The 15624-nt window shown below is 41.7% G+C and overlaps 1 protein-coding gene across 1 annotated transcript in view; it reads left to right on the top strand.

Moving 5' to 3' along the window:
* The first annotated feature begins 1070 nt into the window (after positions 1 to 1070).
* The window catches only part of Suv39h2 (SUV39H2 histone lysine methyltransferase), a 15227-nt gene continuing 673 nt past the window's right edge, over positions 1071 to 15624 (top strand). Inside the window, exons 1-3 of the mRNA XM_055593747.1 lie at positions 1071 to 1439; positions 3406 to 3551; positions 14058 to 14729. Coding sequence (XP_055449722.1) covers positions 1202 to 1439; positions 3406 to 3551; positions 14058 to 14729 — 1056 coding nt within the window. The 5' untranslated portion in view covers positions 1071 to 1201. The remainder of the gene's footprint in view (positions 1440 to 3405; positions 3552 to 14057; positions 14730 to 15624) is intronic.

Raw genomic sequence — 15624 nt, 5'->3', positions numbered from 1 at the left:
ACGCCAGTTATTCACTTGTTAACAAAAGGCCGGAATGGCGTGCTTCAGGCCCAGGACAAGTAGCTCCAGTGTTCTCCCAGCATTCCTCAGTCCCTACCTGCTGCAGTGCGTGGCTGCCAACTCTACCCTGTACTCTGAACTTTCCAGGGCAGGGGCTTCCTCTCCTTCAACGTGTAGTCTGGACATTTTGTTGCTATTACTTTTTTCTCTCTCTTACCCCCTTGCATGGCAACCAAGAGCGGCTTCCAATGAGCCTACATTAACTTCCCTTACATGAAAGTAGCCCAAGCTCCTCATTTTTTAATTATAGAAAAAGGGAGGAATGTTAGTATTTAGGCAGCTGGCTTCTGGGTTGCCTAGCAACCTATGATGTCATCGTGTGTCACTGGCCAGGTAGCCACACCTGGCAGGCATGGTTCAGTCGTTCCATAAAAGGATCAACTTGCCACTTTGTCGTCCTCTTGACTTCTTGCTCTTGTACTCTCTTCCTCTCTGCTGCTCCCCTCTCTGTAGGGGTGCCCCTCCCCCCACCATGTCTTTCTCCTCTTTCTCTCTCTTACTCTGCCCAGAGACGGTCTCTGTGACCCCCCTCCTCCTCCCCTTATTAAAACCTCCCACGTGGAACCAAGCCCGTGGCCTGATTCACGAACCTGTCGTATAGCTCTACTGCACAATCCTAACAATGGGGTCGTATCAACTCGTCATAATCCCTTTGCGTGATCCAAACAGAGCACCTCTATGTGACCCAACGTGCACCGCATTTTAAGATCCGGAGCTGCAGCGGCGTGGCGTGAAGGGAAAAGTAGCACAGCGTGGCTGGGCTCAGGTGCGGAGGAACAGGAGCGGGAGAGAGTCGACCTGTGCACAGTAACCCGTGCCGCACAGTTTGCATCTTGCAGCGTGCACGCCGTGCCTTTGTGAAGAGACTGAGGGCACCGCAGAGGGAATCCCGACAGGCTTCCTCCGGAGTCCGAGCGGCCGTGCGGCCAGCGAGGGGCGGGACCTGCTCTCGGGGCGGCCGGGCCCGCGGCGCAGGCGCAGGCGCGCAGGCCCCCTCGGTGGAGGTCGGCCCCCGCTGACGTCAGGACGCCTCGGTCCTCGGAGCCTCCCCGCTCCGGAGTCCCTCGCGGGCCGGGGCTGCGCGTGCGGCCGGCTGAGCTGTTCGGGCCAACGGCGCCAGTTTGAATGAAAGCTCCGCAAGATGGCGGCGGCCGGAGCCCGGGCGCGGAGAGGGGCGGCTGGCGCGCGCTGTCACCCGCCGCCGGCTCCGCTCCGCAGGCCCAAGCCCCGGAGGACGACGACGTGGACGGGACGCCGCCGCGCGGACACCTCGGGCTCGGGACGCTCGCGGACGGCTGCGGGCCGGAGACGCGCCGGCCCCAGGGTCCCGCGGGCCCCGCTCCTCGCGGGCGTGTGTGCACGCGCGGCCTCTTTCAAGGGTGAGCGGGGAAGCGCGCGCGCCGCGGCGGCGGGCGAGCCGGGGGGACGGGGCTGAGCGCGGGGCGGAGGAAAGGGGCCCGGGCCCGCGGCGCCCCAGAGTCTCCCGGGGACGCGGGGTCGTCTCCGCGGACGCCGAGGCCCGGGCGCGCGGCGCGAGTGCTGCGCTCGAATCGCGCGCCCTTTGGAAGGGTGCCGTGCGGAGAGCGTTCTGGAAGGGAAAGGCGGCTCTCCGGCTTCGCGGCTTCGCGGCTTCGCTCCTCCGCTCCGCTCGCACGGTGACGCTTTAGTATCCCCGACTCCGCTTCCTCGAAGCGTGGCCGGGGGCGGGGTGGTGGAAGGGTTTTGTCAGCGGGGTGTTACAAGATTAGCCGGGCAACGAGGCGTTTTGCGCACATCCCTGTAGGCTGTGGGGTTTGGTGAAGCAAATGTTTGCAAGTTTTTTGTGGTTTTTTTTTTTTTTTTTTTTTTTTTTTAATACTCCAAAATGCGCAAAGCGGAGCATTTCTGTTGCGAGAAGTGCGTTGTAATAACACACGACACATAATGCTTCATTATGACGTTTTCATATGTATGTTTGAATATGTGTGTTGCTCATACTCAGCACCATTCTCCATTATAGGGTTGTGTTTTAGGATTCTCAGCTAGGGTCAAAAATTAAAAAAAAAAGAAGAAGAAGAAGAAGAAAAGAAAAGAAAACAGCAAACACCTTGGGCGAATAAACTAGAGAACTCTTCTTTGGAAATGATTAGCATAAGGAGATTAGCCTTAAACAAAACAGCCTTAAGATTTTTAAGTGGGATCGATTTATGAGACGTTTTTACAGCTTTCCTATCTCCAAACCACCACACCTAAGCAATCAATATATTCTGGCAAATCTGAGGAGAAGTCTTTGCCTTTTGCGCGTGCCAGAAATAGGAGTCCTTTGCAGTGACTGCAGTGGGGAACTGACAATGAAGCCCTCACTTGGGGAAGATGAGGAAGGGAGGTTGGGAAGTTAGGGCGGTTATTTTCTCCCTTCCCTGATGTTTACTTCAAAGTGTTTTTGCCTTGGAGAACTACTAAATATAATGTCATGGCTTAGTGATATATTTTGTTTGATCACCTGTTTTCACCAACGCTCACTTTTTTTCAGTGAATGTGATAGATTGAAGAAACTTCCTAGAGTTGTGTAGCTAGGTGGCCCACCAGCGGGTAGGGTGAGAGCTTTTGATCATCTAGTATTTCTGCTGATATTAGCCATTTGGTATGTCTGATTTTCAAATCTGGTTTGCGGATTGTTTATATTGAGTATTCCGTTTTGTAACTGCTGGCTTGAAAACAATGCAGGAAGTGAGTATTACAAAGGTCACTATGCTCTCCATTTAAAGTTGAATTCTCTGGTTAATGCATTTTGATAATACATTTCACCATGGGCAAAATAAATGAAGCTAAAATTTCTTGCAGAATTCCAAAATGGAAAAAATAGGATATGGATTGAACTACAAAACTATTTTTCAGATTTAAATTCCTATTGTCTGTTTAAAAGAAGTGAAAGGTTACTTTTAAATTGTGGTTGTTTTAGATATATTTTAGATATATCTCTAACAGTATGTTTTAGAGAGCTGTGTTTATTAAGAGAACAGGTATATTCTGTGTAGAATAAAATGGAACAGTAAAAAAAAAAATTACCTCTTTTTACCTTTGCATTTATATGTAATCCTAAGCAAGTTTAGATGTGAAAAAATTTAAGTAGCCAAGCAAGAATTAGCCATTGTGAGTAAAACAGTGGGATAGAAGTTCACAGGAAAGTAAACCAATTCACAAAAAATAGTTCTTTATCATATAACTTTTCCTTAAACACACATAATTGGCTTCTTGTCATATGTGTTTCTAGACTATAAAATTGTCAGTTGAGAGGGTTTTTTAAGTTTTTGTTTCAATCTAGTAGCTATTTTATTGGTAAAGAATTCTATTTTCTTATTGTAGCCTGGTGTGTGCCTTGCCTAGTTTCACTTGATACTCTTCAGGAATTATGTAGAAAAGAAAAGCTCACATGTAAATCGATTGGAATCACCAAAAGGAATCTAAACAATTATGAGGTGGAGTACTTGTGTGACTACAAGGTAGTAAAGGTAAGGCAATGTCTAGCCCCTTGAAAGAGACCTATTCACACTGCAGTGTTTCATGTTTCTCTAACTTAAAGAGAGCCTTAAATAAGCAAAGCTCTTAATGTTTAAGGTTGTAAGTCATAGATTTTTGTGCATTATCTTCGGTTTTGTCAAGTAACACTGAGAGGATTTTGACGCATAAAATACTCTTGCATTAGAGTATTTACGGTGTTTGTATCATTCTGCATCCGACTCTTGGTCACCTCCATATGGATTACCAAAGCGAGTGATTGACTTTTCTTATAATTCACATTGTTCCTGGATCATATTTCCCATAATCACCTGGAAGGAACCCAGGGTTCAAGCTAACTGTAGAGTTATTGAACATCCTCCAAAAGCATCATCATGTGTATTTCCTGCCATCCTGTCAAACTCGAATTGTTAGAAGTTATGGTGTGATAAAACGGGCTGGCTTTCATGGTCATTTCAAGCCATTGTTTCATATCTTACAGTTTCAGCAAACTGATTTAATTGCTCTGCACTTTTCTTTCTTTTTTTTCACCTTAAAATGAGTTGTTCTAAGAAGCTTTTTGATCTAAACCGTGTAATTATATTTTCAGTAATTGTAGCCTTCCTCTGAGAACTGTCCACTAATCTCAATTCTTGCAGATAAATAATCACATTATTTAAAATAATGTGATTTCTTCCCCATCTCTGATGAGCCCTTCATTAAGCCCCATTTCTTCCTGGGAAATGCCGTCTTCCTGTGGTAGGTAGCATTGCCCTGCCTGCACTGAGGTCTTGTGCAAGCGTTTCTTCCCGCACCCTCAGGACCCTACTCCTGAAAGAGCCTAATTGTTGCCATCTTGGTTTACAAGCCCTACACTGACCAGTCTGGCTGAGAGTATCATCTAATCATGTGCACTAGCTCCTCTAAGACATACCTCTAAACTGCGCCTGGTGGTGTAGACCTGTAATCCCAGCTACGAGCAAGGTAGAAATAGGCTCACAAATTCAAGCCTGTCCTGGGCCACTCAGACTCCTTAAAATGTATTTTTAAAAAGTTTTTGAAGGAAATTACAGCTCATTGGCTGAGTATTTGCCCAGCATGCACAAATCCCTCCTCAAACAACAACAACAACAACAAAAAACAAAACAGAAAACCAAACTTCTACTTTTCTAATATTGCTCTATTCTGCTTGACAAGATTTTTACCTGTTGCTTTGTTTTCTTATTCATACCAGTAGATTTCCCAGTGTTTATGACTGTTTTGGATCTTTTTCCTCTCCCCTTCTTGTATTCATCTGAAGACTTCTGCCCCTTCTACCTCCATGAGTATAAGCCTTTAACATTCAGTTTATCAGTTTATCTTCACTACTTATCTCTATCTTTAGTCTTACAAAGATTTCCCCAATTTTATCCCCTGTCTACTCCCCTAGGACTTTGCCTAAACTTGTGGTTTCTGTTTAATTAATTTAGACAGGGACTTTCTATGTAGTCCCAGGCTGGTCTTGAACTCACAGACATCATGTTTGAGCGTCTCCAGTTCAGGGATTACCTACACACACTGTATTCTTCAGCTTGGTGTCTTTTTAATATCAAGCTCAGTTCTCACTCATTTTAACAGTCAATATATATACTTGTATCTTCGCTGACCTTTAGATATATTCCTTTGGCCTCACTTCTGTAGTCACACAGCTATTTCTTTTATTTTTCTTCTACTTCGTTTTAAAAATTTTATTTTTCAAATCTTAGTATACTTAGAGATAGCCAATTTTAGAACATTACCTTAAAGAGAATCTCCAAGCGTAACCATTACTGCCCAAAATGTCAACTACGAACCCTAAGAAACTGCTAAATCTATTTTCTGCTTCTGTAGCATTATGAGGGCCTCCCCCTCCCTTCCTCTCTCCTCCAGCTCTGTGTTCCAGAGAAGGATCTCAGTTGTCCTGCTCTGTCACTTTGCCTGATTGCTTTGGGACCGGATCTCTAGCTGAACCTTGAGCTAGGCTGGTAGACAGCAAGCCTCAGCAGTCATCCTTTCTCTGTCCCCAACCGTGCTGAGATTACAGGTGCCTGGCTTTTTATGACCACTGGGATTTGAACTCAGTCAGGTCCTCCTCTTTGTGAATTAAGTGTTCTTACTTGCCCCATCTTATCCCAGTCCTCTTCATTGTACGTAAGAGAATAATACGTGTTTCTGAATGATTGGCTTCACTTACTTTGCATAATGGGTTTTGGTAAGTTTTGGAATATTAGAATTTAACTGAGAGCCTGTTCTGTACTGGGCAAGGGCTCTACCCCTGCATCATAGTCCCTAACCCTTGACTTTTCATTTTGAGATGAAGTCTTGCTAAAGTTGCCCAGGCTGGCCTTGAGCTCACTCCAAAGCCCACAAGGGTCTTGAACTTGGAATCCTGCTTGTTTTAGTCATCTGAGGAGCTGAGATTGCAAGTCAACACCACCACACCCACCTTTGAAATAACTTTTTGTTTTGTTTTGTTTTTCGAGACAGGTTTTTGTCTTTGTAGCCTTGGCTGTCCTGGAACTCACTCTGTATGTAGACCAGGCTGGCCTCAAACTCACATAGATCCACCTGCCTCTGCCTGTGCCTCTGCCTCCCGGATGCTGGGATTAAAAGCATGCACCACCACTGCCTGACCTGAAAGAATGTTTTTAAGGTTCATCTCTGTGGTAGTGGAATATCATACTTCTTCCCGTTCTGTTGCCAAATATGTTAAATTGTGTGGCTGCATCACATTTGTCATGGGACAGACAAATTTAAGTTGTTCCATCCAGGGACTATTATAGATAATGCTGTTAGGATGTTCACATGCAAGTTTCTGTATGGGTGTACTTTTCATTTCCCTTGGAGTGGAATTGTTAGGTTCTAAGCTATTTTTGGGAACTGTCAAATTTTTCCAGGGCTCCACACCATTTTGCTTCCACACCAGCAGTATAAGAGTTTCAGTTCCTATGTAGCTATCGCTGTGAGAAGTGCATCTCATTGTGGTTTTTATTTACATTTCTCTGGGGGTCCAACATCTTTTTATCATTCTCTTACTGGACATTTGTATTTGTTATTGTGAACTAATTATCTTTGCTCACTCTGAAAATACTTTATTTATTTATATTGTATGTGTAGCGTGCATGCATATGAGTGTGAGCACATCTGTGGGAACGTACGGAAGCTGGAGAAATACTGTCCATGTTTAAGACAGGGGATGCCTTCATTTAGGTTAAGTTGACTGGCCAGTTAACTCCCAGAATCTGCCTCTCTGTCCTCCCAATGCTAGAGTTAACAGGTCTACACAGCCATGCTCGGCTTTTTTTATGGGTACTGGAGATTTGAACTCAAGTCTTCAAGTGCCTTTCCCCGCTGAGCCATCTCTTTAGGCCTCCCCTCCCTTGCTCAGTTTTTTTTTTTAAAGATTTATTTAATTATGCATATGAGTGCTCTATCTGCATGTATGTCTGATTGACTAACGAGGCTACCAGATCCTATTATAGATGGTAGGAGCCACCATGTGGTTAATGGGAATTGAACTCAGGACCTCTGGAAGAGCAGCCAGGGCTCTTAATTACTGAGCCATCTCTCCAGCTCCCCCACACCTTCTCAGTTTTTAAAGTTGTTTTCTTTTAAATTGTTTACTTATAATTAGTTACATATTATTTATATAAATCCCTAGTCAGATACATGATTTGTAAAGAATTTTATTTTATCCTGTGGATTTTCTTTTTAATTTTTAACTTTTCACCCATTTCATTTCAATTTGTGTACCCTGTCACTGACCACGTGTTGTCAAGTTTGAACACCTTAAAGTTTTGTTGGTTCTCTTTCTTCTTGGAAACTCTCTTGTCCATGGAATATTGCCTATCATCTATTCTGTGATCATCAGCAACTTAGCATCTGTCTTCCACTTTCTTTATGAAGAATGGTAGTGATAGTAATCACCTTCTAGGGTGTAACTAATATTAAATGGATTAATATGGAAGGTATCCAGTAGATACTGATATTTAAGTTAGATGACATCAGTGTTTACTGTTATTGCTATTTATTTTTTAAATATTTTTAAGTATTTAATATATTTACACGTGTTCTTTTAAAATTATCTTTATTTTGCATAAAATATTTACTTATTTAACTATTTAATATTTTTACATATATTCTTATGTACATGTGCATGACCATGCAGGTGCCCATGGGGGCCAGAGGGTGTCAGGTACCCTGGAGGTGGATGTGGTTGTAAACGGGTGGTTAAGAGCCGCCTGATGTAGATACTCAGATGGATTTGAGATCCTCTGCAGGAGCAGCAAATGCTCTTAACTTACGAGCCATCTCTTTGTCTAGCCCCCTGTTGCTATTTCCTGTCACCACCACCACCCCCAACCTATTTTTTTAATGTTCTTCAGAATCTCTTTGCTTATTATCTCTCCCCTGAAATATAGATACATTACTGAGGGGCTGTTCTTGGTCACCTCGCTTTGCAGCTGCTCTCTAGGTAACCTTCCCGAGCAGGTTCTGTTGGAGATTTGGTCACTTGTAATAGTTAGTGAGACAGCTACTCAGAGCAGAGTGCAGTGTCTGTACAAAGAACTAACTTACAGTGAAGGTATGACTTGATGAAACAGAAGGCCCTAACTGGAGAGACTGGGCAGTCATCTAGGAGAAGCATGCTTTAACGTTAGTTTTAATGAATGAAATGATAAGGGGGCCAGATAGATCCTGATGCAGAAGACGGCTGGACGCTTTCAGGGAATAGAAGGTGTTAGTAGAGCCTGGCCCAAAGTTTAAGATGAAGCTAGAAGGATGGATAGGATCTAAAGCTTGCAACTCCTTACAGGCAGAAGGATTTCAGGTATCATCTTGGGGGACCTACAGAGCCGTGGAATAGTTTAAAGTGCAGGAGTGGCATGGTAAACCAGTAAGCAGCACCTCTCCAGCCTCTGCAGCAGTGCCTGACTGCAGAGCATATAACTGGGTTTGCCACACTCAGATGGTGGCGCAAAACTCCTCTAACTCCAGGTTCAGGAAATCTGCCTTCTTCTGGCCTCCAAAGACACTGTACAGACATGGTACATATAGACTATCAGGTTTACGCATACACACATTTTCTTTTAAGTGAATAGCTTTCTTTACACGTAAAATGAGATTAAAATAAATTCTCAAGCAAATGTTAAAGGTATTCTATCATGGAGAATGTTGTAAGCAAGCATCAGAAAACTGATAGTCTGGCATGTTCAGGTAAAGTTAGTGTGGTTAAAGAGTAGTGAATGAATGGGATTATAGTGGGAAGTTACAGTGAGAGGTATCAGGAACCAATCTCGGAAAGTTTTTGCGTTTTGTTTTTTACATTTGTTTATTTAGCATGATGGGTGTGGGGAATATCCCTTGGCACACAAGTAGGGTCAGAGGACAACTTTGAGTTGGTTCTCTTCTTGCATCATGTGGGTCCTGGAGATCAGACTAAGGTTGTCAGGCCTGGGGTGGGTGTGGCTTTACCTCCTAAGGCATCTTTCCTGCCCTGACCTTTTCGTTTTTTAGATATAGTTCTGCTGTGTTGCCTAGGCTGGAACTTGTGAACTCAAATAATCCTCACACCTTCATCTCTGGATGGCCGGGACTATAGATGTGAACACCCTACTGAGGAAGAATTTGGGATTGTTTTGTGTTCTTGGGAGTGGATCCCAGGGCTTGGACATGTTAGGCAAGCATTCTACTGTGATGGTACCCTGCCCCCGCAACCAGATTAAGAATAGTTTTGTTATCAAAGGAAGGTTGAACCGCAATGTGTAGGCAACCGAAAAACTTGCAACAATTTGCAAGCAAAACACAATAGAGTAGTAAGTGGTTCTGTGGATTTTCTGTTTTTATAAAATAACCCTATGCTTTCATCATGGAGGGCAGATTGGAGTATTACCAGTTTGGAGGCAGAGAAGCCAGGTGGGCAATTAGTATGATAACCCAGATCAAAGCCAAAAGTAAACTAATCTTTTGTAATGGAGATGAGTAGGAAGAAGCCCATCCTTAATAAAACTTGGTGATGGACTAGATTAAAGAGAAGGAATTAAAAATAGCCTACCTGGTCTATAAAGAAATCTGGGCCCATGGGGCCTGCAGAGACTGATGCACCAATTAAGGACCAGGCATAAAGAGGACCTAGACCCCCTGCTCAGATGTAGCCCATAGGCAGCTCAGTCACCATGTGAGTAAGGGGAGTGGGGGCTGACTCTGTTACCCGTTCTTTGATCACTTCCCCCTGGTGGTGGGGGGGGGTGGGGAGGGATTGCCAGGCCACAGAAGAAGAGGATGCAAGCAGTCCTAACAAGATTTGATAGTCTGGGATCAGATGGTAGGGGAGGAGGGCTCCCCCTTTCTGAGAAATAGGGGAGGAGAATGGGAAGGGGGAGATAGGGAAAGGGTGGGACCAGGAGGAGATGAGGAAAGGGGCTACAGTTGGAATGTAAAGTGAATAAATTATAAAAAAAATAATTTATAAAAAGATAGTTTACTGCTTTTCAGCTTGTTCAGTAGGTAGAAAAGATTCACCTTGATGAGTCATACAGAAAGAATCTGCTTAGGAAAAGCAGTGGTGAATTTTTTGCACATCGGTTGGGCATTAGGAAGCTATTGAATATACAAACAGCAGTTAAAGCTTGGGAATCATCAGCATATAATTATTACAATCATCAATTAGGTGCTAAGGTTTCCCAGAGAGAGCATTAAAGCTGGAATTTCAGTAACATGGAGTTACCCAAAGAGTTATATGACCTAGGTTTGTAGCTTTTCTCAGATTCTCAAAAAAGATAATACACCTATTTAATATAAAAAGGAGCCAAGAAGCCATGCCAATGAAGAAAGTAGAAAGAACAAAAATACAGAGAAAATCATACACTGACCCCTAAGGCATATAAAGTTGTGGCTGCTGCTATAGGAAAGTCAGGTTAGCTGAGGGCAGAAGACTTAGTTGGTTTGGTAGATTATGAAGTGGAGTGAAATGCATGTTCGTTTAAGCTTCATGGTTTCTAAGAATTGTAAGAGGCCTTGGAGAGGCCAACAATAAAGTTTAGCCAAGTGCGTAGGGTTGTCTACAATTACTTGTTGGCATTAGAGTTGTAGTTTTAATCTATTTAACATTCTCAGCCTAAAACTGGACAAATCCGTCACTTAACTGTTTTTTGATGCTTCATTACAAGCTACAGCTTTTGCTTCTGTCTTTTATCTAGCCTACTGTGTTCTATGCACAAAAATATTCTGTCAGTCTTTGACAGTATAGTTCTTTCTGGTTTCTCTGTACTTTTTAAAAATTATGTGACCTATACCAATTTTTCTTTCTGTTTAGTAGTATTGGTTATGTTATTTTGGTATTTAAAATTGAAATGCCTTCCATTGATCCTTATTTCACATATTGTCATTTTTCCCAAAGGGATTTTACCTTGTAGTTCATCATACCTCCTAGGTATTATAAAAGCTTTTTGGCTCTTATCTGTAATTGTAAGCCATTGAATTAATTAAAATTGCCTTAAAACCAGTGGTTTTTTTAATAAAGTAATCTGAGTTTTTCAAAAACAGAAATCTCCTTTTTAGGGTTTTAAAAATAAAATAGGCTTATAAAATAGACTTTAAACCAGAAATAAAATATTTCCAACCTGTTTTCTCAAAATCAATCCTGTTTTTTTAAGTATATTTACTGTGCATAAATTGAGTAGTTACCAAGTTATTAATATATAATCCTTGATCATTTTAAATACAACTGACTTATCCAAAATTAACCAATACAGTAAGTTATTTGGGCAGTAATAGATGTTTTAGTTTTATTCAGGTGGTAATTTAATTATGCAACCTGTTGCCAGTACTTACATTGTTTTCTGCAATAAAAGGACCAGTGTTGCTTTGCCGCCTTCTGGTATCAAAATCCAAAACATAAGAATTATGGGGAATAGATGAGTTCAGACAGTGACAGTTGGATCTCGTATCTACTTTGGTATAAGTAGATCTGGTACCAACAGTCCCAACTTATCATTACCTGACTGGAAGAAGAAATCTTTAGGCCTTAGTGAGGCTCAGTTTGACACACTTTGGTGTATATCCAGGCTTTCTATTTCTCCTTTCTGAAGTGACAATACATACAAACATACATGCATACATACATGTAAATATAGTGTGTGTACAGTATGCCCTCAGATTCTAAACACAGTGTAACAGAAAAAAGCACATATTTTGAACCATTTTCAAAATGAAACTGTGTTCTTTTAGTTCATATGAATTACTGATGGATGAATAGGGTGAAATAAAATATTAAGGTGGGGCTGGAGAGATGGCTTAGCAGTTAAGAGCAGTGGCTACTCTTCCAGAGGACTTGGGTTCAAGTCCCAGAACTGACATGGTGGCTCACAACTGTTTGTAGCTCCAGTTCCAGGAAATCTGACACCCTCATACCAATGCACATAAAATTAAACTATATCTTAAATTAAGGTGTGCAACTATTCTGTATTTTTATTTCATGTGTATTAGTGTTTTGCCTTCATTAATGTCTGTGTTAGAATGTGGGATCCTCTGGAACTGGAGTCACAGACAGTTGTGAGCTGCCACACAGGTGCTAGGAACTGAACCTGAGTCCTCTGGAAGAGCAGCTAGCTCTTAACTGCAGAGCCATCTTTCCAGCACCCTGTGAAACTGTTTTTGAACCCACTTTGTACCTTAGCAATATGCCAAACATCATAGGTCGTTTGTCCTGAAATCATGGGCTAGGGAAGAGGTTATAACTCAGTGCGAATGCTTGCCTGGCATGTGGCAGGCCCAGAGTTTGAGCTCTAGTACTATGTGTATGCAGGGAGTAATAGGTAGTAAAACAACTATTATGTCCATCCCTGCTTTATATTAAAAGTTAATTTTTCATAGGCAAATTTATTGCAATAAAAAGGTTTTTATTATCTACAAATTAAGAAAACAGCAGGCCAGCAGGATGGCTTAGTAGGTAGAGGCACTTACCACCAAGGTAGACACCCTGAATTTAATCCCTGAGACCCACCTGGTGGAGGAAATAGAGAACTCCTACATGTTGTCATCAGCCTGCATGTATGTACTATGGTACATGTACACCCACACAAGATTGTGCATTCACAGAAATAGATGTCATGTAAACATTTTAAAAACAGAGGATGATGTTCAGTCGCTCTGATAGTTAGTTATTTTATGCACATGAGTGTTTTGCCTGCAGGTATGCGTGTGTGAGGGTGTCGGAACCTCTGGACCTGGAGTTAAAGTTGTGAACTGCCATGTGGGGGCTGATAATTGAACTCAGGCCCTCTGCAAGAACAGCCAGTGCTCTTAACTATTGAGCCTCCCACTTCATTGTTTCAGGAGCATTTCTGAGCTTTACTTTAGGGCCCATGGATATGTGCTCGTTCTTTGTCTTCTTAGACAAAGAACTGATTACTGAAAGACATCATTTAGAATTTACTCTTGTATATGAACTGCCTTAACAATGGCATCTGATGACCTTAAAGAAAGAAAACAGTCACTGTGTATAAAGAGATTTCAGAAACCATGATGGCCAGTAACATTCTAGGTGGATCTTTGCTGTCCTTCATGCCTGCTACTTAGACTGCTCATAGGTTTCTCTAAATGAGGTCAGCATTGATGAACATTAATGTCTTTTAGAAATATGATGTGAGATGCAGTGTCACTTTAATTTTCTTGGTAACCACATCCACAATAGTAATTGGTTTCAATAATGTTTGATTAAATATATGTAAATTTTCAACATACTTTTTAAAGGTAAAGATATTTTGTCCTCCCTCTATATTCTTGAAATTCAGTGTTGTACTTAATAACAAAGTATACATTTGAGAGTAGCCACATTTCAAGTTCTTATTAGCTATGTGTGGCCAGCCGTGACTTTTTAAAAATAATTTATTTAATTTTATTGTATGTGCGTTGGTGTAAAGATGTCAGATCACCTAGAACTGGAGTTACAGACAGACAGTTAGGAGCTGCCATGTGGGTGCTGGGAATTGAACCTGAGTCCTTTGGAAGAGCAGCCAGTGCTTTTAACACCGAGCCATCCCTCCAGCCCCTAGCAGTGACTTTATCCGCTTATCTTTAGAACATCTAAGGCATGTGTGGCCAAGACATTGAGGATGAAGTTCCCACATGCCCAGTGAACATCATTAACTTCTAGCCCTTAGAGAATGCCTACAACTATGCTGGCCATATCTGCTACTAGCCTAATACTCACTTTTGGGACCACCTGTTTCCATGATCAAGGTAAACACTTCTTTGACCTAATACTGTTTAGTAAAACAGCCATAGGTTTCAGTGCCTTTATCTTTCCCTAGATAGGCCTCTTTGACCTATTGTCAGATGTTACATTCCACTAAATCCTGTGTTTCAGAGAGTATACAAAAGTTCTTTTTGTGTGACTCATGCTTTACTCTTCGAAACTTGTGACTACATATTTTGAATGAAAAGAAATGCCATTATAGAGACTGTCATAATCTGATTTGTATTTTCTTTTCTATTTTAAGGATGAGGAATATTATCTTGTAAAATGGAAAGGATGGCCAGAGTCTACAAATACTTGGGAGCCCTTGAGAAACCTCAAGTGTCCACAACTCCTGCAGCAGTTCTCTAGTGACAAAAATAGTTACTTATCTAGGGAAAAGAAAGGCAATGCAATTACTTCAAAAAACAGTAAGAAATTCTTGAAACCTGCTGTTGCTGAGTACATTGTAAAGAAAGCCAAGCAAAGAATAGCTCTGCAAAGGTGGCAAGATTACCTCAACAGAAGAAAGAACCACAAAGGGATGATATTTGTTGAAAATACTGTTGACTTGGAGGGCCCGCCTTCAGACTTCTACTACATTAATGAATATAGGCCAGCTCCAGGGATCAGCTTAAACAGTGAAGCTACCTTTGGGTGTTCATGTACAGACTGCTTCTTTGAAAAGTGTTGTCCTGCTGAAGCTGGAGTTGTTTTGGCTTATAATAAAAACCAGCAAATTAAAATCCAACCTGGCACTCCCATCTATGAATGCAATTCAAGATGCCGATGCGGACCTGATTGTCCCAATAGGATTGTACAAAAAGGCACACAATATTCACTGTGCATCTTTAGAACTAGCAATGGCTGTGGCTGGGGTGTAAAAACCCTTGTGAAGATTAAAAGAATGAGTTTTGTCATGGAATATGTTGGAGAGGTACGTTAATTCATCCTATGCATATGAGTTTTATGCTTTTGAAAAGTTACCTTTCTAATGTCAATACTTGATATATTTTGATGTTATCATTTGCAGCTTCATAGAAATTCACTTTGGGGTTTAGTAGAAAGGTTTACTAAACCTTTATATGTAAAACCACTGACCAAAGCATATATTTTTTTATTTAAAATATAACTATATTTACGCAAAAGTCCTGAAGAGAGAAATCATGTTGACATTGAAACTTTATTTGACCCAGTATGATTAAATTTCCTTTCCTATTTTGTATTAACATGAAGTATCTACTAAGTAGAACATGACTTATGAGTATTGTGGAATATGTCTGAAAGCATTTATTATATCTAAAAACCACTAACTTAAGCTTGCCACTTTGAACTGCAGACCATTCTCTGATTACCAAATACTAGCATATTTACGTTGATAAATATCATATGCGTAAAGATTTAAGAAGTGCTCATTACAGGTCATAGCTAAGCACCATAACTCACTAATCTCAACTCCATGTAAGAACAATTATCTCCATTTTTACAAATGAAGAAACTGAGGCACAGCAGCCAGATTTAGTTGATAACATACTTTGACCACTGTCCATGTCTTCAGCTGAACTGATGATCAAGCTGTAATCCTAGGAACAGAATTGCAGATAATGTGACAGGATGGAGCCCAGGCCAGTGCCTGGTGCTGTACTGCCGAGTTTTACCCTCAGCTCCTGGGCTGTGATTTTGAACTGAAGTGTTTCCTGACTGACTGTTCTGAAAAACAAAACCTTCCAAATGGTTCATTGCATATGTAACATAAAGTTCCTGTTATGTACCAGTTTCCACGTGTTCTTGCTCTAGAGCCATGGTTCTCAACCTATGGGTTGTGACCCCCC

The sequence above is a fragment of the Psammomys obesus genome, unplaced genomic scaffold, assembly GCF_907164565.1.
Source record: "Psammomys obesus unplaced genomic scaffold, mPsaObe1.curated_primary_1811, whole genome shotgun sequence".
Lineage (NCBI taxonomy): Eukaryota > Metazoa > Chordata > Mammalia > Rodentia > Muridae > Psammomys > Psammomys obesus.
The sequence above is the reverse complement of the archived record's forward strand: the minus strand, read 5'-3'. Positions and strand labels throughout refer to the sequence as shown.